Below are 20,992 nucleotides of genomic sequence, written 5' to 3'. Positions count from 1 at the left end.
CCCGCCCCCGCCCACGGCCCCACAGGCCCCCATCTCCCACCCCACGGCCCCCCCGCCCCACGGGCCCCCCGCCCCCCATCTCCACCCCACGGGCCCCCCCGATCCCCCACCCCACGGGCCCCCCGCCCCCCATCTCCCACCCCATGGCCCCTGCCCCCATCTCCACCCCACGGGCCCCCAACTTCCCCACCCCACGGGCCCCCGCCCCGATCTCCCACCCCACGGGCCCCAACTTCCCAGGCCATGGCCCCCGCCCCCGATCTCCCACCCCACGGCCCCGACTTCCCACCCCACGGCCCCCCCACCCCACACCCCACAGCCCCCGATCTCCCACCCCACAGCCCCCGATCTCACCCCATGGCCCCGCCCCCGATCTCCCACCCCACGGGCCCCCATCTTCCCACGCCCACGGGCCTCCCACCCCCTCCCACCCAGCCCCCGATCTCCCACCCACGGCCCCCGCCCCGATCTCCCAGCCCAGGGCCCCCACCCCGCTGCCAGGGGGAAGCGCCGCCGGGTCAGTGGCTGGAACGCGTCTGTTAGCGAGGCTCAGCCCCACGGCCCTGGCTCGCCCCACAAGTCCCCAGTGACCCTCCTTCCCGCCACCTCCCGCTCAGCCCGGCCTCCTGCCCCGGCCAGTGGCAGCTCCTGGGACCCCCCGGCCACAGGAAACCCCTCCCCCGCCCTGCGGGACCGGCAACCCGGGAAACTGAGGCACACACCATGTTTGTGCAAAATACTCTGAGAAATTTTAGTCACCCCCAGATCCCCCCCGTCCTCAGCCCCCCTCGACCCACAGCCCCTGACCCACAGCCCCCGGGCACAGCCCCAGGTCACACCCGCCCCCCGGATCCCCCCCGTCCTCAGCCCCCCACAGCCCCCGGGCACAGCACGGGCTGGGGGAGGGGCTGTGTGACCTCTCCCGTGCTGACCCCACTTCCCCCAGGGTACGAGGTTCGGGTTCAGCGGGAGGAGGAGCTGAGCGGCTTCGGGCCTACAAGGCCGAGATCCTGGAGCCCTGCAGTTCAGTGAGTGGGGAGTGAGCTGGGGTGGGGCTGGGGGAGGGGAGGAGGATGTGGGGAGGAGAGCTGGGGAGGGGGCTGGGGGGAGGGGTGGAGGATTGTGGGGAGAGGAGTGAGCTGGGGGCGGGGCTGTGGGGAGGGAGGAGGATTGTGGGGAGGGGAGTGAGCTGGGGCTGGGGATTGTGGGGGGAGGAGGAGGATTGTGGGGAGGAGTGAGCTGGGGTGGGGGCTGTGGGGAGGAGGAGGATTGTGGGGAGGAGTGAGCTGGGGGCGGGGGTTGTGGGGGAGGGGAGTGGGGGAGGGGAGGAGGATTGTGGGGAGGGAGTGAGCTGGGGGTGGGGGCTGTGGGGAGGAGGAGGATTGTGGGGAGGGGAGTGAGCTGGGGGTGGGGGCTGTGGGGAGGGGAGGAGGATTGTGGGGAGGAGTGAGCTGGGGTGGGGGCTGTGGGGAGGAGGAGGATTGTGGGGAGGGGAGTGAGCTGGGGAGGAGGAGGATTGTGGGGAGGAGTGAGCTGGGGGAGGGGAGGGAAGAAGGGAGCAGGCGACCCCCCCCGTCTAACCTGCCCCCCCCAGCGGAGGACGTGGGGCTGCAGGCCGGGCAGAGCCGCCGGTTCCTGGTCCGGGCTCGTGCCGGACCCGCCTGGTGCCGGGCAGACGCTACCTGGTGATGGGGCAGGACGGGAGACGCTGGACCCCAGGGCCGGTGAGTGCGGGGCGGGGAGGGTGGGAGCAGGGGTCGATGGGGTCAGAGGCGGGGGCAGCAGAGGGGAGTTGAGGGGGTGCAGAAGGGGTGGGGGCAGGGGCAGCAGAGGTGGGTCGTTGGGGGTAGAGGGGAGGGGGACAGCGGGGGGCAGAGGGGGATTGATGGGGGACAGAGGGGGGTGGTTGATGGGGCAGAGGGCGGGGCAGCAGAGGGGTCGATGGGGGCAGAGGCGGGGGCAGCAGAGGAGGTTGAGGGGCAGCAGGGGTGGGGTTGGGGGCAGAGGGCGGGGGCAGCAGAGGGGGTCGATGGGGGCAGAGGCGGGGGCAGCAGAGGGGGTCGATGGGGGCAGCAGAGGGGTCGATTGGGGCAGAGGGGCGGGGGCAGCAGAGGGGTCGATGGGGCAGCAGAGGGGTCGATGGGGGCAGAGGGGCGGGGCAGCAGAGGGGGTCGTTGGGGTAGAGGCGGGGACAGCGGGGTTGATGGGAGCAGAGGCGGGGGCAGCAGAGGTCGTTGGGGGCAGCAGAGGGGTTGAGGGGCAGCAGGGGGTCTATGGGGGTAGAGGCGGGGGCAGCAGAGGGGTCGATGGGGGCAGCAGAGGGGGTTGTTGGGGTAGAGGCGGGGGCAGCAGAGGGGGTCGATGGGGGCAGCAGAGGGTCAATGGGGGCAGAGGCGGGGGCAGCAGAGGAGGTTGAGGGGCAGCAGGGGTGGGGTTGCCCAGGCCCCTGACCCCTGCCCCCAGGCGCCCGTACCTGCTGGACGCGGCCGCCTGGATCGAGTTGCTGCCGGAGCCCAGCCGGTGCCGGGCCACGGCCCATCGGAACCGCTGCGCCCAGCTCCGGGCCTTCGCCCAGAGCTACGGGGAGAACGGCTGCCGGGTGTGACCCCGGACCGCCCGGACCCCCACCCGCCTGGAACCGCTGCGCCCAGCTCCGCGCCTTCGCCCAGAGCTACGGGAGAACGGCTGCCGGTGTGACCCCCAGGACCCCGAACCGCCGGACCCCACCCGCCTGGAACCGCTGCGCCCAGCTCGCGCCTTCGCCCAGGCCTACGGGGAGAACGGCTGCCAGGTCTGACCCCCGGACCCCTCGAACCTGGCTCGGACCCGCCCCTCCTGGAACGACCCCCAGATTGGAGCCACGCCCCCCCGGCTCGGCTCAGCCCCACGGCCCGGCCCCCCAACCCTGCAGCTGATTGGAATAAAACATGGTTCCCCCAACTGCCGCGTCGCCTCTCTTGGGGGGTGAACCCGGCTCCCCGTTTCCCCCCCCCCCTAGAGCCCCCGGCCCCCCCACCTGCTGTCGCCTCGCCCCCCACTGCTCCCTCGGCTCCCCCCATTGACTCCCAGTCGGTGCCCGGCTCCCCATTTATTGCAGGGGGGGGGGCGCTGGGCGGCAGAACCCGCCGGGGGGGGCGGGTGCCCCCTGCCTGGTCTCGGAGCCTCACTTCGGGGTGGAGCCTGCAACAGAGCAGGGGACGGGGGAGGTCAGGCACCCGGACGCCTGGGTTCAATAAAGCTCCCTCCCCCCACCCTGCCCCAGATTGGGGGGGAACTTCCCGGACACCTGGGTCCTCTCCACATCTCCCCTCCCCCTCCCCGGACACCTGGGTCCTCTCCACATCTCCCCTCCCCTCCCCGGACACCTGGGTCCTCTCCACATCTCCCTCTCCCCGGATACCTGGGTCCTTTCTGCGGCGGGTGAGCCCCACCCCGACCCCCAGGGCTCCGAGCAGCGCCAGGTTCAGAGCCAGCCAGATGCAGAGAGCCGGGACCCAGCTGTTTGGGGTGGCGACACCTTCCGGGGGGCAGGAGCAGAGACCTGGGGGGGTCAGGAGCGGCGTCAGCCCCCCAGGAGGTAGGAAAGACCCCCCATCCAATGGGGGCCCAGACGCCTGGGTTCTATAAAGCTGCCACTCTTCTAAAGTGGCCCCCATGGGGGAGGGGCATGTCCCGGACGCCTGGGTTCTTCGCTCACCCCGGACCTGAGACACGAGCAGGGAAACCAGGGTCTGTTCAGCCCATTTCATCCTCGGGAGAGACCCCCAGGCCCCGCCCCCTGCTGTGAGGTCATTGCCAGGCAGCATTGTGAGGTCATCAGTGTGATGTCACAGCGAGCGCCGGCCCCTCACTCCCGACCTGCAGCCCCTCCCAGCCCTGCCCCTCCCCCGCCCTGCCGGTGCCCCTCACTCCCGACCCGCAGCCCCTGCCAGCCCAGCCCTGGGGTCCTGTCACGGACTCACAGATGGTGCCCACTCATGGCCCCGTGCGGTCCGTGGGGGGTGCCCCTTTCAGTGCAACAGCCCTTCTCGGGGGGCCACTCTCTCCCGGGGTCAGGCCCCTCCACCTCCTGGAGCCACACCTCCCTGAGCCTCAGCACGTCTGTCTCTGCCGTGGGCCCCCCAGGGAGTCCCCTCACTCTGGGCCCCCCAGGCCTCCACCACCCCTGAGGGGGTTGATGCCCCTGTGCCGAACTGGGCCTGTTCTTACTGGGGGCTGTGAGTGCTGAGTGGGGGGTGTTGGCCTAGGAGGACGATCTGCATTGGGGGATGGGAGACTGGCTGGAGGGAGGAGACCTGAGCAGGTAACGGGAGACCCCAGGAAGGGGGGAGAGGCCAGGGGACCCCTCTGCCCGGGGAGCTGGACAAAGGCTGGGGGAGGAGATGCTGGGGAGGGAGGGGAGTTTCAGGAGCTGGCTGGGGAATGGAGGGGAACCCAGACGGGGCTCTGACCCCCCAATGGGGCTGTGGGGCTCCTGGGACCCCAAGATGAACCTAACTGGGGAGGATGCTGTTGTCTGTGCCTGCAAAACCGGTCTGGGACTGTGTCCTGGCGGCTAATAAACCTTCTGCTTTACTGGCTGGCTGAGAGTCCCGGTGAGTCGCAGGCAGCCGGGGGTGCAGGGCCCTGACCCCCCCACACTCCGTGACAGCCCCCCCACCCCGGAGCGACTCTCCCCCAGCGTAACACAGGAGGGTTTATTGAGAGTTGAACCCAGCACAGGAAACTCTCAGGGCCTCAGGCCTGGCCTCCCTCAGCCCAGCACATCCCAGTCCCCCTGCAGCCAGGGGGGCTCTGCCTGCTCCCCCTCTCCAGCCCAGAGCCCCCCTGCTTCCCAGCTGGGCCTCCGATACCCCCGGCCCCAGGCCCCCTCTGTCCATTGGCTTCTCTCCAGGGAAACAGGGTCACTGGGTCTCCTCTCCTCTCAGCCCCCCTCTGGCCCCTCTGGCCGGAGCTGGCTGGTCAGGTCACTGGGGTCCTCTCCCCGCAGCCCATTGTCCCCCACTGGCCAGACCCGGCTGCGACTCCTGAGCTGGGTCTCCGGGTCACCAGGTCCCCAGTCGCTGGGGTCTCCATCCTCCAGGCCGGGCCGGGGTCCTGAGTTCCCTCTCCGGTCCTGTGTTCCAACAAACTCCCTCTCCCCTCCCCTGGTTAAACCAGTAACACCCGGGGACACTGAGTCCTACCCCCCTGCATGCAACCCCCTGGGAAACATGGAAACCCCCCACTTCATCACAGCTCCTCCCCCCGATCTCAGGGGGTTTGTGTGTCTGTGGCCCCCGGACACCTGGGTTCTCTAGCAGCGCTCTGTGGGTGGGTGTGTGTTGTACTGGGGGGGGCACTCTGGTGCAGTGGATGAGCTGTGGGGGGGGTGCTGAGCTGAGCAGGCCATAGCATGTGCATGGGGGGGGGCTTTGGTGACAGGGCTGTGTTGGGAGTGGGGTGCACAGAGGCCATCGTCTGCAGGGAGCTGTGGGGGGGACGTGGTGCCGGGTGCTTGGCCTGGCCCTGTGTGTTGGGGGTGGGTAGGTGGTGCCAGGGGCCAGGCCGTGGGGTGTGTGGGGTGTAGCGCCATGGGGCCTGTCAAGTCGGGGTGTGGGGTATGTGGGGTGCCAGGCTGTGGCACCATGGGCCCTGGGGGGCTGTTGAGTTGGGGTGTGTGGGGTGCAGCGCAGTGGGGGCTGTTGTGCCAGGCTGTGGGGTGCCAGGCTGTGCACTGTCACCGTGGGGTGGGTGGGGTGCCGGGCCGTGGCGCTGTGGGGCTGGCGGGGGCTGTTGTGCCAGGCTGGGGGGTGCAGCGCCGTGGGGCCTGGAGGCCTCTCGTCTCAGGCTGTGGGGCGGATCCTGGCACTGGCTCCGGCCCTGCCCGGCTCCATGTGACCCAAAGGGAAAGTGAAAGGACCCAGCGAGGCCGACGGAGCCACAGGGAGACGTGGGGAGAGCAGGGCCCAGCCCCCCAGTGACCCCCCAGAGACACCCAGCAACCTCGGCCCGGCGCCTGCACCCCACATGGACAGAGACAAGCTCCCCCCAGAGCCACGTGGGGGCTTCGCCTTCGAGAACTGCCTGAGGTGAGACCCCCCCTCGCAGAGACCCTCCCGGATGCCTGGGTCCCTCCTCAGACCCCCACATCCACACGGGGCTCGACCCCGACCCACAGCGTCCCGCGCCTCAACCAGCGACACCCGGAGATCAGAGAGTGAAAGTGAAACACAAAATCCCCCCCCCCGCAGCTCTGCCGGTGCCCCTCACTCCCGACCCGCAGCCCCCGCTAGCCCGGCCCTGCCCCCCCAGCTCTGCCGGTGCCCCTCACTCCCGACCCACAGCCCCTGCCAGCCCAGCCCTGCGCCCCCGTCGTGGTTTAACGATGCCCTCGGGAAGGGGCAGATGGGAGCGGAGGATGGGCCGAGATTCCCCGGAGGGGGATGGGGGCCCGTGGCTGCTGGAGATGCTGCCGGGGGGGGTGGGTCACACCTGGGGCCAGCGCCCCCCCCGGCAGGGAAAGGCCCCGTGTCCCATCTGCCCCCCAATGACGCCTCCTTCCCCCCGCAGGAATGAGGCTCTGGCGAAGGCCGGGGGCCCCCAGAGTTTCCTGCCCCCCAAGGCCAGAAAGACGGGAACGACCATCGCGGGGCTCATCTACAAGGTGCCGGGCCGGGGGGGCCGGGCCGGGGGGCGTGTGCCAAGGGGAGGTGTGGGGCTGGGGGTCTATGGAGGGGCTGTGCTGGGGGGGCTGGTATGTGACGCACGGGCTCTCTCCCGGATCGGGCTGTGGGGGCTGGGAGCCCGTCCCAGGGGGAGGTCTGGTGCCGGGAGCAGGTGTGGGGCTGGCTATGGGGCACTGACCTGCCCCACATCTCCCCGCAGGAGGGGGTGATTCTCGGGGCCGACACTCGCGCCACTGACGACATGGTCGTAGCCGACAAGAACTGTGAGAAAATCCATTTCATCGCCCCCAACATCTAGTGAGTGACCCCCCAGTACCCCCCGGTGCCCCTCACTCCCGACCTGCAGCCCCTGCCAGCTCAGCCCTGCCGGTGCCCCTCACTCCCGACCCGCAGCCCCCTGCCAGCCTGGCCCTGCCCACCCCAGCTCTGCCGGTGCCCCTCACTCCCGACCCGCAGCCCCTGCCAGCCCAGCCCTGCCGGTGCCCCTCACTCCCGACCCGCAGCCCCTGCCCCCCCCAGCTCTGCCGGTGCCCCTCACTCCCGACCCGCAGCCCCTGCCAGCCCAGCTCTGCCGGTGCCCCTCACTCCCGACCCGCAGCCCCTGCCCCCCCCAGCTCTGCCGGTGCCCCTCACTCCCGACCCCCAGCCCCTGCCACCCCAGCTCTGCGGTGCCCCTCACTCCTGACCCGCAGCCCCTGCCAGCCCAGCCCTGCCGGTGCCCCTCACTCCCGACCCGCAGCCCCTGCCAGCCCAGCCCTGCTGGTGCCCCTCACTCCTGACCCGCAGCCCCTGCCAGCCCAGCCCTGCCGGTGCCCCTCACTCCCGACCCGCAGCCCCTGCCAGCCCAGCCGTGCCGGTGCCCCTCACTCCCGATCCGCAGCCCCCTGCCAGCCTGGCCCTGCCAGTGCCCCTCACTCCTGACCCGCAGCCCCCTGCCAGCCTGGCCCTGCCCCCCCCAGCTCTGCCGGTGCCCCTCACTCCCGACCCGCAGCCCCTGCCAGCCCGGCCCTGCCGGTGCCCCTCACTCCCGACCCGCAGCCCCTGCCAGCCCAGCTCTGCCGGTGCCCCTCACTCCCGACCCGCAGCCCCTGCCAGCCCAGCTCTGCCGGTGCCCCTCACTCCCGACCCGCAGCCCTGTGTCTCTCTCCCCAGTTGCTGTGGGGCAGGGGTGGCGGCTGATGCCGAGGTGACGACCCAGCTGCTCTCGTCCAACATGGAGCTGCACTCGCTGTCCACCGGCCGCCCGCCCCGCGTGGCCACCGCCTGCCGCTTCCTCAAGCAGATGCTGTTCCGGTGAGGGCGGGGCAGCGCCGCGTGGGGCGGGGCATTGCACGATGACATCACCGCATGGGGCGTGACATCACCGCACAGGGCAGGGGATTGCAGCATGACATCACCGTGTGGGTGGGGCATGGCACAATGACATCACTGAATGGGGTGGGGCATAGCAGTGACATCACAGAATGGGGCGGGGCATCGTGACGTGACCAGGGGTCTAGGAACAGAGTGGCTGTGACCTCACAGGCGCCGGTGTGATGTCACTGGGGTGGGGGTGATGTCATAGGCTCTGACAGTGTCCCCCCCCAGGTATCAGGGTCACATCGGGGCGTCGCTGATCCTGGGGGGCGTTGACTCCACCGGGCCCCACCTGTACAGCGTCCACCCCCACGGCTCCACCAGCAAACTGCCCTTCACCTCCATGGGTGAGCGGGGGGGGGCTCTTTGGAGGGCGGGGCAGGTGTGGGGGGGGCAGGGGTGGGGTTAGAGGTATCTCTGAGGGGGAGCACCAGGGGAGGGAGGGGCTGGGGGTGTCTGGGGCGGGGCGGGGTTAGAGCTATCTCTGAGGGGAGGGGCTGGGGTGTCTGGGGGTGGGGAGGGGCTGCAGGTGTCAGGGGGGTCTATGGGGCTGGCTCTGACCCCTCTCCCTGCTCCCCCGCAGGCTCTGGGGCCGCGGCGGCCATTGCAGTTCTTGAGGATCGGTTCAAGCCGGACATGGAGGTGATGGGGGGCCTCAGGGACCCAGGAATCTGGAGGGGGGTGGGGCAAAGTGGGGACCCAGGTGTCCGGGTGGGGCGGGTGTGGGGCAGGGCCAGGACTCGGGCATCTGGGCAGAGGATGTGGAGGTGGGATTGGGGCAAGGACACAGGTGTCTGGGTCGGGATCCTGGCAGCCGGGCAGGGTGCATGGGGGCGGGGCAGGGACCCAGGCATCCGGGTGTGGGATGTGGGGGCAGGGCAGGGACCCAGGTATCGGGGCGGGGGAGGTGGGGGCGGGGACCCAGGTATCTGGGCATGGTGTGTGGGGGCGGGGCGGGGACCCAGGCGTCCGGGTGGGGGATGTGGGACCCAGGCGTCCGGGCCGGCAGGCTCACCCCTCTCTCCCCGCAGCTGGCGGAGGCCCAGGAGCTCCTGGCCGACGCCATCACGGCCGGGGTGCTCAGTGACCTGGGCTCGGGGAGCAACGTGGATCTGTGTGTCCTCACCCGGGGGGGGGCCCAGACCCTGCGCCCCTTCCGCACCCCCATCCCCCGCGGGCAGAGGTGAGACCCCCGGGGCACCAAGGGGGGCATGGGGCGGGGACCCAGGAGTCCGGGGGAACGTTTGGGGAGATGGGGCGGGGACCCAGGAGTCCGGGGGAACGTTTGGGGAGATGGGGCGGGGACCCAGGAGTCCGGGCGGGGAAGGTTTGGGGGAGATGGGGCGGGGACCCAGGAGTCCGGGGCAGGGGGTGTTGGGGACATGGGGGCTGGTGCCGGGTGTGTGAGGGGAGGTGGGGGGCCGGTGCCGGGGGACCAGGCCGGGCGCTGGCTGACTCCTCCCGCCCCAGGCAGGGCGGTGCAGTACCGGGCCGGTACCACAGCGGTGCTGAGCGAAGCCGTCGCCCCCCTGCGGCTCCAGCTGCTGGAGGAGACGGTGACCGGGATGGACGTCGACTGAGCGCTGCCGGCGCTGGGGGGGGCCTGGAGCCCCGAGATACCGACCCCCCCGGACACCCAGATCCCCCCGGGACACTGATCCCCGACCCCCCCACGGGACACTGACCCCCCCGGACACCCAGATCCCCCCGGGACACTGATCCCTGCCCCCGGGGACACCGGACCCCAGGACACTGATCCCCCGGGACACCAACCCCCGGGACACTGATCCCTGCCCCGGGGACACCGACCCCCCCGGGACACTGCTCCCTGCCCCCCCCGGGACACCGACCCCCCCCGGGACACTGATCCCTGCCCCCGGGACACCGGCCCCAGGACACTGATCCCCAGGACACCGACCCCCGGGACACTGATCCCGACCCCCGGGACACCGACCCCAGGACACTGATCCCTGCCCCCGCGGGGACACACCCCAGGACACTGATCCCGACCCCGCACTCAATAAAGGGTCTTTGCTCAGCCCGGTGTCTGTGCTGTGATTGGCGCGCGGTGACCCCTGACCCTGTGGGCGGGGTTGTGGGGAGGGGGCGTGGCCAGGCTGCGGAGGTGTCACTTTATGCAGATGAGGACAGGGCTGGGTCCGGGGGCGCCGAACGGGGCGATTGGGGGAGACGGTTCCCGGGTGAACCCCCCGGTGCCGGTCGCAGGGGCCGCGGTGCCCCGGGCCGAGCCGGGCGGACCCGTGCGGGGGGGGGGCGGGGGGGCCTCACCGTGAGTGTGAGGGGGCAGCCCCGCCCCCAACCCGGCGTGATGGTGTCACGTGTTTGGCACCGACTGGGGGGTTGGGGTTGAGATTCCTGACGTCAGAGTCCGTGTCCGTTGGTTTCACCGCGGGGGGGGGGGACTAGCCCCGGACTTTTCCTTTCGAGGTGGGAGGAGCTTTGTCCCCTCCCGCGCCCCGTCCCCGGGCTCCGAGCGGGGCAGCGCCACGGGCGGTCACGTGACGAGCGGTCACCAATCAGCGCGCGGCGCCGGGCCAGTCATGGGGACTGAGCTCCGCCCCCGCCCCCGCCCCCGGAGACCGCCGCCCTGGAGCTGGAGCCTGAGACGCGTCACCCCGGGGGCGGGGCCAGGCGGGCACGTGACGCAAACCGCCCCCCCCCCGAGCAGCGAACCATAGAGGCGGGTCCGCCGGCGGCGCAGAGCGGCCGCGATCTCGGGTTCCCGGCGCCGGAAGTGACGCGTAGAAGTGACGCGAAGGGGGCTGGATGTCGCGGGAGGTTTGAATCCGAGAGACTCGGAACCGCCGCTGCTGCCGCTGCCCGGTGAGACGGGGAGGGAGTCGCTTACGTCACAGCCTGCAGCGATGACGTCAGCGCGCGGGCCGGGCGTGCTTGTGACGTCGTATCGTGACGTCATAGGGGAAGGGTGACGTCACGGAGGTGCGGTGACTGCGGGCGGGGACCGTGACGTCATCACTGCGGGCGGGGCCCGGACTCCTGGGTTCCCCGCTCACCCCCCGTCTCTCCCCCCAGGCCGGACCCGTCATGCACCGCGGCTCCCCTCCGCGGCCCGGCTCCCGCCGCAAGGCCGCCGCCCCCCCGCGCCGCTCCCCGCGCCGGCCCGAGCCGCCCCCCCCGCGCCGCCGCGCGCCCGGTAAGTGCGGCCCCCCCGGGGCCCCCCCCGGGATCCGCCCCCGGCCCCCTCCCCACAGCCCCCGGGCCCCGGATCCGCCCCCAGGCCCCCGGGACCCGCCCCCGGGTCCTCCCCTCAGCCCCCTGGGATCCCCGCCCCGTGCCGGGTAAGTGCTGGGGTCACGCTGCAACCCCCAGAGCCTCTCTGGGATCCCCGCCCCCCCACTCCAGTGTCCCCTCCCCCTCAGCCCCCCCGGAGACCCCCCGGGTCCCTTCCCCCTCAGCCCCCTCGAGCCACCGCCCGCCCGGTAAGTGCTGGGGAGACGTCACGCTGCCCCCAGGGCCTCCCGCCCGGTGTCCCCTCCCCTCAGCCCCCGGGATCCCGGCCCCTCGGCCGCGCCCCCTAACCCCGCCGCTCCCCCCGGGCTGCGGCGCCGGTACCGGCCCGGGCAGCGGGCGCTGCTGGAGATCCGCAAGTTCCAGAAGAGCACGAACCTGCTGATCAGCAAACTGCCCTTCTCCCGCGTGGTGAGTGTCCCCCCCCGTGACCCCCCCTGTGACCCCCCTTCTCCCGCGTGGTGAGTGTCCCACCCTGTGACCCCCCTTCTCCCGCGTGGTGAGTGTCCCCCCCTGTGACCCCCCCCGAGACCCCCCCTGTAACCCCCCTTCTCCCGCGTGGTGAGTCTCCCCCCCCCTGTGACCCCCCCTGTGACCCCCTTCTCCCGCGTGGTGAGTGTCCCCTGTGACCCCCGAGACCCCCTGTAACCCCTTCTCCCGCGTGGTGAGTGTCCCCTGTGACCCCCGAGACCCCTGTAACCCCCTTCTCCCGCGTGGTGAGTGTCCCCTGTGACCCCGAGACCCCTGTAACCCCCTTCTCCCGCGTGGTGAGTGTCCCCCTGTGACCCCTTTACCCCCGCCCCTGTATCCCCTTCTCCCGCGTGGTGAGTGTCCCCTGTGACCCCCGAGACCCCCTTTAACCCCCTTCTCCCGCGTGGTGAGTGTCCCCTGTGACCCCCACCCCCCCGCCCCTGTATCCCCCTTCTCCGCGTCGTGAGTGTCCCCTGTGACCCCCAGACCCCTTTAACTCCCGCGTGGTGAGTGTCCCCTGTGACCCCCTTTTACCCCCGCCCCCTGTATCCCCCCTTCTCCCGCGTGGTGAGTGTCCCCCCCTGTGACCCCCCCTTTTACCCCCCCGCCCCCCTGTATCCCCCCTTCTCCCGCGTGGTGAGTGTCCCCCTGTGACCCCGAGACCCCCTTTAACCCCTTCTCCCGCGTGGTGAGTGTCCCCCCTGTGACCCCCTTTTACCCCCACCCCCTGTATCCCCCTTCTCCCACGTGGTGAGTGTCCCCCGTGACCCCCTTTTACCCCCCGCCCCTGTATCCCCCTTCTCCCGTGTGGTGAGTGTCCCCCTGTGACCCCCTGTGACCCCCGCCCCTGTATCCCCCTTCCCCGCGTGGTGAGTGTCCCCTGTGACCCCCTGTGACCCCCGCCCCCTCTATCCCCCTTCTCCCGCGTGGTGAGTGTCCCCTCCCGTGACCCCCTGTGACCCCCGCCCCTGTATCCCCCTTCTCCCGCGTGGTGAGTCACCCCCTGTGACCCCCTTTACCCCCGCCCCTGTATCCCCCTTCTCCCGCGTGGTGAGTGTCCCCCGTGACCCCCTTTTACCCCTGTATCCCCCTTCTCCCGCGTGGTGAGTGTCCCCCGTGACCCCCTTTTGCCCCCGCCCCTGTATCCCCCTTCTCCCGCATGGTGAGTGTCCCCGTGACCCCTTTTATCCCCGTCCCCTGTATCCCCCTTCTTGCGCGTGGTGAGTCACCCCCTGTGACCCCCTTTTACCCCCGCCCCTGTATCCCCCTTCTCCCGCGTGGTGAGTCACCCCCGTGACCCCCTTCTCCCGCGTGGTGAGTGGCCCCCCATGACCCCTGTGACCCCCTGTAACCCCCTTCTCCCGCGTGGTGATTGTCCCCGTGACCCCTGTGACCCCTCGCCCCTGTATCCCCCTTCTCCCGCGTGGTGAGTCACCCCTGTGACTCCCCTTTTACCCCCGCCCCTGTATCCCCCTTCTCCCGCGTGGGTGACCCCCTGTGACCCCGTGACCCCCGCCCCTCTATCCCCCTTCTCCCGCGTGGTGAGTGTCCCCCCTGTGACCCCCTTTTACCCCCGCCCCTGTTTCCCCCTTCTCCCGCGTGGTGAGTGTCCCCCGTGACCCCCCATTTCTCCCCCGCCCCTGTATCCCCCTTCTCCCGCGTGGTGAGTGTCCCCTGTGACCCCCTTTTACCCCCCCGCCCCTGTATCCCCCTTCTCCCGCGTGGTGAGTGTCCCCGTGACCCCCATTTCCCGCCCCTGTATCCCCCTTCTCCCGCGTGGTGAGTGTCCCCCGTGACCCCCATTTCCCCCGCCCCTGTATCCCCCTTCTCCCGCGTGGTGAGTGTCCCCTGTGACCCCCTTTACCCCCGCCCCTGTATCCCCCTTCTCCCGTGTGGTGAGTGTCCCCCCGTGACCCCCTTTCCCCCACCCCCTCTATCCCCCTTCTCCCGCGTGGTGAGTGACCCCCCCTGTGACCCCCCTTCTCCCGCGTTGTGAGTCACCCCACCGGCCCAGCAACTCCCCCCTCTCCCCCCGACTGCCCCATGGATCCCACCGGCCCAGTAACTCCCCCATCTCCCCCCAGTCTGCCCCATGGATCCCACCGGCCCAGCAACTCCCCCCTCTCCCCCCGACTGCCCCATGGATCCCACCGGCCCAGTAACTCCCCCATCTCCCCCCAGTCTGCCCCATGGGCCCAGCCACGTGCCCCCCCGCTGTGCCAGCCCAGTCTCACCTGCTGCCCCCCCCCAGGTGCGGGAGATCTGCCTGATGTACACCCGGGGCGTGGACTTCCACTGGCAGGCCATGGCGCTGCTGGCCCTGCAGGAGGTGAGAGGTGGGGGGGGGCTGTCAAAATGGGCTGGAGAAGGAGGGTCCCTGGGGGGGAGGGTCCTGGGGGAGGCATGCTTGGGGCTGTGGGGGAGGGGACGGTTTGGGGGCTGTGGGCAGGCGGCTCTAGACCCAGCGCCAAGCAGGCGCTGGGGCGGCGTTTCCTGGGGCGGCATTTGGCTCGGTTGAGCTCGCCGTCATGCCTGCGGCAGGTCCACGGAGCCCGGGACAAGCGGACCTGCCGCAGTCATGCCTGCGGCGGGTCCCGTCTTCCAGCGGCTCGGTGGACCTGCCGCAGGCATGACGGCGGGAGCTCAACCGAGCCGCGGGAAGAGGACCCGCCGCGGGACCGGGAAGGCGGCGCAGCGCTCGCGCTGCTTGGGGCAGCCTACTTTGTAGAGCCGCCCCTGGCTGTGGGGTGGTTTGGGGCTGTGGGGAGGGGACAGTTTGGGGGCTGTGGGGCTCCTCGAGGGGCTGGGGAACGGGATGGTTTGAGGGGCTGTGGGGGACGGTTTGGGGGCTGGGGCTGTCGGGCTCCTCGAGGGGCTGGGGGACGGTTTGGGGGCTGGGGGCTGTCGGGCTCCTCGAGGGCTGTGGGGACGGTTGGGGGCTGTGGGGGACAGTTCGGGGGCTGGGGCTGTCGGCCCCCCCTGACCCCCGGCCCCCCCCAGGCGGCGGAGGCGTTCCTGGTGCGGCTGCTGGAGGACTCGTATCTCTGCTCCATCCACGCCAAGCGCGTCACCCTCTTCCCCAAGGACATTCAGCTGGCGCGGCGCATCCGCGGCATCCAGGAGGGCCTGGGCTGAGGGGCCTGGACCCCCCCTGCGGACCCCCCGGCCTGGGCTGAGGGGCCTGGACCCCCCCGCGGCCCCCCCGGGCCTGGGCTGAGGGGCCTGGACCCCCCCGCGGCCCCCCCGGGCCTGGGCTGAGGGTCCTGGACCCCTGCGGCCCCCGGCCTGGGCTGAGGCCTGGACCCCTGCGGACCCCGGCGCAGCCCCTGGGATGAGGCCTGGACCCCAGCGGACCCCGGGCCTGGGCTGAGGGCCTGGACCCCCTGCGGCCCCCGGCGCAGCCCCTGGGCTGAGGGCCTGGACCCCTGCGGCCCCCGGGCCTTGGCTGAGGGCCTGGACCCCTTGCGGCCCCCCCGGCCTGGGCTGAGGGGCCTGGACCCCCCCTGCGGCCCCCCGGCCTGGGCTGAGGGGCCTGGACCCCTGCGGCCCCCGGGCCTGGGCTGAGGCCTGGGCCCCGACGCAGCCCCTGGGCTGAGGGCCTGGACCCCACGGACCCCCGGGCCTGGGCTGAGGCCTGGACCCCCTGCGGCCCCCGGCGCAGCCCCTGGGCTGAGGGCCTGGACCCCGCGGACCCCGGCGCAGCCCCTGGGCTGAGGGGCCTGGACCCCCGCGGCCCCCTCGGGCCTGGGCTGAGGCCTGGACCCCACGGACCCCCGGTGCAGCCCCTGGGCTGAGGGGCCTGGACCCCCGGGCCTGGGCTGAGGGGCCTGGACCCCCCCGCGGCCCCCCGGCCTGGGCTGAGGGTCCTGGACCCCTGCCCCGGGCCTGGGCTGAGGGGCCTGGACCCCCCCGCGGCCCCCCCGGCGCAGCCCCTGGGCTGAGGGGCCTGGACCCCCTGCTCCCCCGGGCCTGGGCTGAGGGGCCTGGACCCCGCGGACCCCAGGCCTGGGCTGAGTGGCCCCCGGGCCTGGGCTGAGGGGGGCTGGACCCTCCCTGTGACCCCCTGGTGCATCCGTGGTGTCCACACCCGGCTGGGCTGAGCAGGGTCCAGACCTGGAAACCTCCTGGGCCCCCGCACCTCCTCTCTCCCCACCCCTCTGCCCCCAGTTCTGAGCCCCCCTTTCCTGGCTCTTTTTATTCCCCTGAGCTCCCCCCTCACGTCCCCCCAGTCTGAGCCTGGGGCCAGGACACCCCAGGAGTCGGCCCCCAGCTCCGGCCGGGGGGGGGGGGGCTGCACAGGGTTTTAACCCTGGATATTAACGTCTGCCCCAGAGGCCCCCCCCCTGCTGGAGAGGGGGCGCCCCAGCGAGGGGGGGGCTCTGACTAGCACTTACCCCCAGCGGGGGGGCCCTGGATCTGGGGGGGCCGGGGTGTTGTACAGGGCAGCTGCTGTCACGGCAATAAAGTTGGTTTGAAATTGTCTCGGATTCCCGCCCCCCCATCTCTCGGCTCCCTGCGGCCTGGGACGACCCCCCCTTCGGGTGTCAGCCCCTCTCGGGGGGGGGCGCCCGCTCTCGGGGGTTAAACCCTGGGCCCCAGCACCCCCTGGGCTGCACCTCTGAGCCTGCAGCGCCTGGCGCTGCCGGGGGCCCCCAGAGCCCCCCCGATCCCGGCCTGCGCCAGCGTCACAGGGGGGCTGCCCCCTCCTTCCAGCCGAGCCCCCATGTCCCCTCCCCCGGCAACAGGTCACCTGGGCCTGCCCCCCGCCGGGTCACCCTGTCCGGGCCATTGCAGGGGTCCCGGCCCTCCCCCACCTGGCCACATGCGGCACCGGGGGGAAACTGAGGCACCCACTGTGCTCACGGTTCGTTTATAACTCGGTGCCCATTAATTTCATGGGGTGACGCCTAGTTCCTGTGGTAGGGGAAGGAGCAAATAACCCGGCCTGTCACGGGCTCACGGATCGTGGCCCCGTGCGGCCCGTGGGGGGGGCCCCTTTCAGGGCGACAGCCCTTCTCGGGGGGCCCCTCTCCCGGGGTCAGGCCCCTCCACCTCCTGGAGCCGCACCTCCCTGAGCCTCAGCACGTCTGTCTCTGCCGTGGGCCCCCTCAGGGAGTCCCGTCGCTCTGGGCCCCCCAGGCCTCCTAACCCCCGAAGGGGACAATCCCCCCCCTCACCCTGTTCTCTAGCCCAGAGTGACTCTCAGCCAGCGTAACACAGGAGGTTTATTGAGAGTTGAACCCAGCACAGGAAACTCTCCGGCCTCAGGCCTGGCCTCCCTCAGCCCAGCACATCCCAGTCCCCCTGCAGCCAGGGGGGCTCTGCCTGCTCCCCCCCTCCAGCCCAGAGCCCCCCTGCTTCCCAGCTGGGCCTCCGATATCCCCGGCCCCGGGCTCCCTCTGTCCATTGGCTTCTCTCCAGGGAAACAGGGTCACTGGGCCCCATCTCCTCTCAGCCCCCCTCTGGCCCCTCTGGCTGGAACTGGCTGGTCGGGTCACCGGGGTCCTCTCCCCGCTGTCCCCCACTGGCCAGAACCGGCTGCGACTCCTGAGCCGGGTCTCCGGGTCCCCAGTCGCTGGGGTCTCCATCTCCCCGGGGGTCCCAGCTGCCAGGTGAGGTCACACTTGGTTGCCAGCAACAACCACCCCCCTGCCACCGCCTTGTTACCGTGCAGCACACAGGGAAACTGAGGCACGGACACCTAGTCATGTAGAACACGACAAAAATCCTCAGCTTCCTCTCCCGTCCCTGTTGACTCTCCGCACCCGGCAGGACTGAACGGCCTCAGTCAGATCCCCCGTTCGCCGGCCCCTTGCCCGGCTGGTTAACCTACCCTCACGCAGCCGCCCCCGAATCATTTCTGTGCCCCTTGGCGGAGCCTTTCCAGGGCCGCGAGCTCTGCTTTGAGACGGGGCGAGGGGGGTGTCCGTGACCCCCCCCAGTGACTGCTGATGGATGGGACCCCCCTGCTGTTTCCATGGCGACTAGGGGTCCCCAGGGTCAAGGGTGGGGCGTGACGCGCTGGGATGATTTGTGCTGACAGCGCCTCAAGGCTGGGACTCAGCTTCCCAGGCTGGTTACATGGGGGGCCCCTCGCCCGTCGGGGGTGGGGGGTGGGGGTTCTGCAGGGCCCCCTCGCCCGGTGCCAGCACGCGGCTGGCTCTGGGGTGGGGCTGGGCTGGTTACACGGATCCCCCTCGCCCGGTGCCAGGACACGGCTGGCTCTGGGGTGGGGCAGGGGGTTGGTTACACGGATCCCCCTCGCCCGGTGCCAGGACGCGGCTGGCTCTGGGGTGGGGCAGGGGGCTGGTTACGCGGATCCCCCTCGCCCGGTGCCAGGACGCGGCTGGCTCTGGGGTGGGGCTGGGCTGGTTACACGGGGCCCCCTCGCCCGGTGCCAGGACGCGGCTGGCTCTGGGGTGGGGCCGGGGGCTGGTTACACGGATTCCCCCTCGCCCGGTGCCAGGACGCGGCTGGCTCTGGGGTGGGGCTGGTTACACGGATCCCCCTCGCCCGGTGCCAGGATGCGGCTGGCTCTGGGGTGGGGCAGGGGGCTGCTGAATGGTGACACTGAACCGGTGTTGATGGGTTGTGAAGAGGGACCCCAGGGCAGGGGGGTGTTTGTTTAACCCCATCCTGCCCCCCGATACTTCCCCCCAAATTGCTTCTTGCGTGTTTATCCTTTCGATCCTGCCGCCACGAGCCCGCAGCTGCCGCCCCGGCGTGGCAGGGACCGGGTCCTAGGCGGGAGCCGATCCCGAGTAACCCAGGTGTTGCTCACGCTGTGTAAACCCCCTGGGACTCCGGTTCGAACCCCGGCCGCGCCGGCCGTCACCCACAAACCAGCGAGAGATTCCCAGAGCTGCTTTCTGCCCATCCAACGCCCCCTGCAGCAACGTGCCAGGGACCCCCGGACCCACTGCCGGGCTCTGACCTCAGGTTAATGAAACGAAAATAATTACCCAGAAGTCACTCTGAGCCCCAAGGCTGGGCTAGTGGGGGGCTGTGGGTTGGGAGTGAGGGGCACCAGCGGGTCGGGGGACTGCGGTCGGGAGTGAGGGGCAGCAGCGGAGCTGTGGGGGGGGCGGGGGGTGGGGCGTGAGGGGCACCGCCCGGTCCGGGGACTGGGGTCGGGAGTGCGGGGCAGCCGGGGCGCGGTGGGGGGGGCTGTGGGTTGGGCGTGAGGGGCACCGGCAGGTCAGGGGGCTGCGGGTCGGGAGTGAGGGGCGCCGGCGGAGCCGGGGGCTGCGGGTTGGGAGTGAGGGGCACCGGCAGAGCCGGGGGCTGCGGGTCGGGAGTGAGGGGCACCAGCGGAGCGGGGGCTGCGGGTCGGGAGTGAGGCACCGGCAGCTGGGGGCTGCTGGTCGGGAGTGAGGGCACCGGCAGAGCCAGGGGCTGCGGGTCGGGAGTGAGGGCACCGGCAGAGCCAGGGGCTGCGGGTCGGGAGTGAGGGGCACCGGCGGAGCGGGGCTGCGGGTCGGGAGTGAGGGGCACCGGCAGCCGGGGCGGCTGCGGGTCGGGAGTGAGGGGCACCAGCGGAGCGGGGCTGCGGGTCGGGAGTGAGGGCACCGGCAGCCGGGGCTGCGGGTCGGGAGTGAGGGGCACCGGCAGAGCCGGGGCTGCGGGTCGGGAGTGAGGGCACGGCGGAGCCAGGGGCTGCGGGTCGGGAGTGAGGGGCACCGGCGGAGCCAGGGGGGCTGCGGGTCGGGAGTGAGGCACCGGCAGCTGGGGCTGCTGGTCGGGAGTGAGGGCACCGGCAGAGCCAGGGGCTGCGGGTCGGGAGTGAGGGCACCGGCAGAGCCAGGGGCTGCGGGTCGGGAGTGAGGGCACCGGCGGAGCGGGGCTGCGGGTCGGGAGTGAGGGCACCGGCAGCCGGGGGCTGCGGGTCGGGAGTGAGGGCACCGGCAGAGCCGGGGCTGCGGGTCGGGAGTGAGGGGCACCAGCGGAGCGGGGCTGCGGGTCGGGAGTGAGGGGCAGCAGCGGGCCGGGGCTGCGGGTCGGGAGTGAGGGGCACCGGCAGAGCCGGGGCTGCGGGTCGGGAGTGAGGGGCACCGGCGGAGCCAGGGGGGCTGCGGGTCGGGAGTGAGGCGCCGGCGGAGCCGGGGCTGCGGGTCGGGAGTGAGGGGCGCGGGCGGAGCGGGGGCTGTGGGTCGGGAGTGAGGGGCACCAGCGGAGCCGGGGGCTGCGGGTCGGGAGTGAGGCGCCGGCGGGCGGGGGCTGCGGGTCGGGAGTGAGGCGCCGGCAGAGCCAGGGGCTGCGGGTCGGGAGTGAGGGCACCGGCGGAGCGGGGGCTGCGGGTCGGGAGTGAGGGGCACCGGCAGCCGGGGCTGCGGGTCGGGAGTGAGGGGCACCGGCAGAGCCAGGGCTGCGGGTCGGGAGTGAGGCGCCGGCGGAGCCAGGGCTGCGGGTCGGGAGTGAGGCGCCGGCGGAGCGGGGCTGCGGGTCGGGAGTGAGGGCAGCAGCGGAGCCGGGGCTGCGGGTCGGGAGTGAGGGGCGCTGGCGGAGCGGGGGCTGCAGGTTGGGAGTGAGGCGCCGGCGGAGCCAGGGGCTGCGGGTCGGGAGTGAGGGCACCGGCAGAGCCAGGGGCTGCGGGTCGGGAGTGAGGGCACCGGCGGAGCGGGGCTGCGGGTCGGGAGTGAGGGCACCGCAGCCGGGGCTGCGGGTCGGGAGTGAGGGGCACCGGCAGAGCCGGGCTGCGGTCGGGAGTGAGGGCACCAGCGGAGCGGGGCTGCGGGTCGGGAGTGAGGGCACCGGCAGCCGGGGGCTGCGGGTCGGGAGTGAGGGCACCGGCAGAGCCGGGGCTGCGGGTCGGGAGTGAGGGGCACCGGCGGAGCCAGGGGGCTGCGGGTCGGGAGTGAGGGCACCGGCGGAGCCAGGGGGCTGCGGGTCGGGAGTGAGGGCACCGGCAGCTGGGGGCTGCTGGTCGGGAGTGAGGGGCACCGGCAGAGCCAGGGGCTGCGGGTCGGGAGTGAGGGCACCGGCAGAGCCAGGGGCTGCGGGTCGGGAGTGAGGGCACCGGCAGAGCCAGGGGCTGCGGGTCGGGAGTGAGGGCACCGGCGGAGCGGGGCTGCGGGTCGGGAGTGAGGGCACCGGCAGCCGGGGGCTGCGGGTCGGGAGTGAGGGCACCGGCAGAGCCGGGGCTGCGGGTCGGGAGTGAGGGGCACCAGCGGAGCGGGGCTGCGGGTCGGGAGTGAGGGCACCGGCAGCCGGGGGCTGCGGGTCGGGAG

General features: G+C 72.2%; 3 protein-coding genes across 3 annotated transcripts in view; all 3 read left to right on the top strand.

The window, feature by feature from the left end:
• LOC120392331 (complement C4-B-like) overlaps positions 1 to 2,605 on the top strand; it is a 33,204-nt gene extending 30,599 nt beyond the window's left edge. Inside the window, exons 40-42 of the mRNA XM_039517052.1 lie at positions 946 to 1,028; positions 1,595 to 1,744; positions 2,464 to 2,605. Coding sequence (XP_039372986.1) covers positions 946 to 1,028; positions 1,595 to 1,744; positions 2,464 to 2,605 — 375 coding nt within the window. The remainder of the gene's footprint in view (positions 1 to 945; positions 1,029 to 1,594; positions 1,745 to 2,463) is intronic.
• Positions 2,606 to 5,972: 3,367 nt separating this feature from the next.
• LOC120392509 (proteasome subunit beta type-7-like) lies at positions 5,973 to 9,709 on the top strand. Its single transcript, XM_039517309.1, has 8 exons — positions 5,973 to 6,071; positions 6,553 to 6,646; positions 6,868 to 6,965; positions 7,821 to 7,961; positions 8,256 to 8,371; positions 8,608 to 8,666; positions 9,056 to 9,207; positions 9,499 to 9,709. Exons 1-8 carry the CDS (start codon positions 6,010 to 6,012, stop codon positions 9,602 to 9,604), a joined length of 828 nt encoding a protein of 275 aa, XP_039373243.1. The 5' UTR covers positions 5,973 to 6,009; the 3' UTR covers positions 9,605 to 9,709.
• Positions 9,710 to 10,783: 1,074 nt separating this feature from the next.
• Positions 10,784 to 15,031, top strand: LOC120392540 (histone H3-like centromeric protein A; the record flags this gene model as incomplete). The annotated part of the gene is made up of 4 exons (XM_039517356.1): positions 10,784 to 10,864; positions 11,598 to 11,705; positions 14,017 to 14,094; positions 14,766 to 15,031. Coding segments are annotated over 4 exons (402 nt in total), but the record flags the coding sequence as incomplete, so codon positions are not given.
• Positions 15,032 to 20,992: the final 5,961 nt, after the last annotated feature.

Source organism: Mauremys reevesii, unplaced genomic scaffold (genome assembly GCF_016161935.1).
Source record: "Mauremys reevesii isolate NIE-2019 unplaced genomic scaffold, ASM1616193v1 Contig1, whole genome shotgun sequence".
NCBI classification, from domain to species: Eukaryota; Metazoa; Chordata; order Testudines; family Geoemydidae; genus Mauremys; species Mauremys reevesii.
The sequence above is the reverse complement of the archived record's forward strand: the minus strand, read 5'-3'. Positions and strand labels throughout refer to the sequence as shown.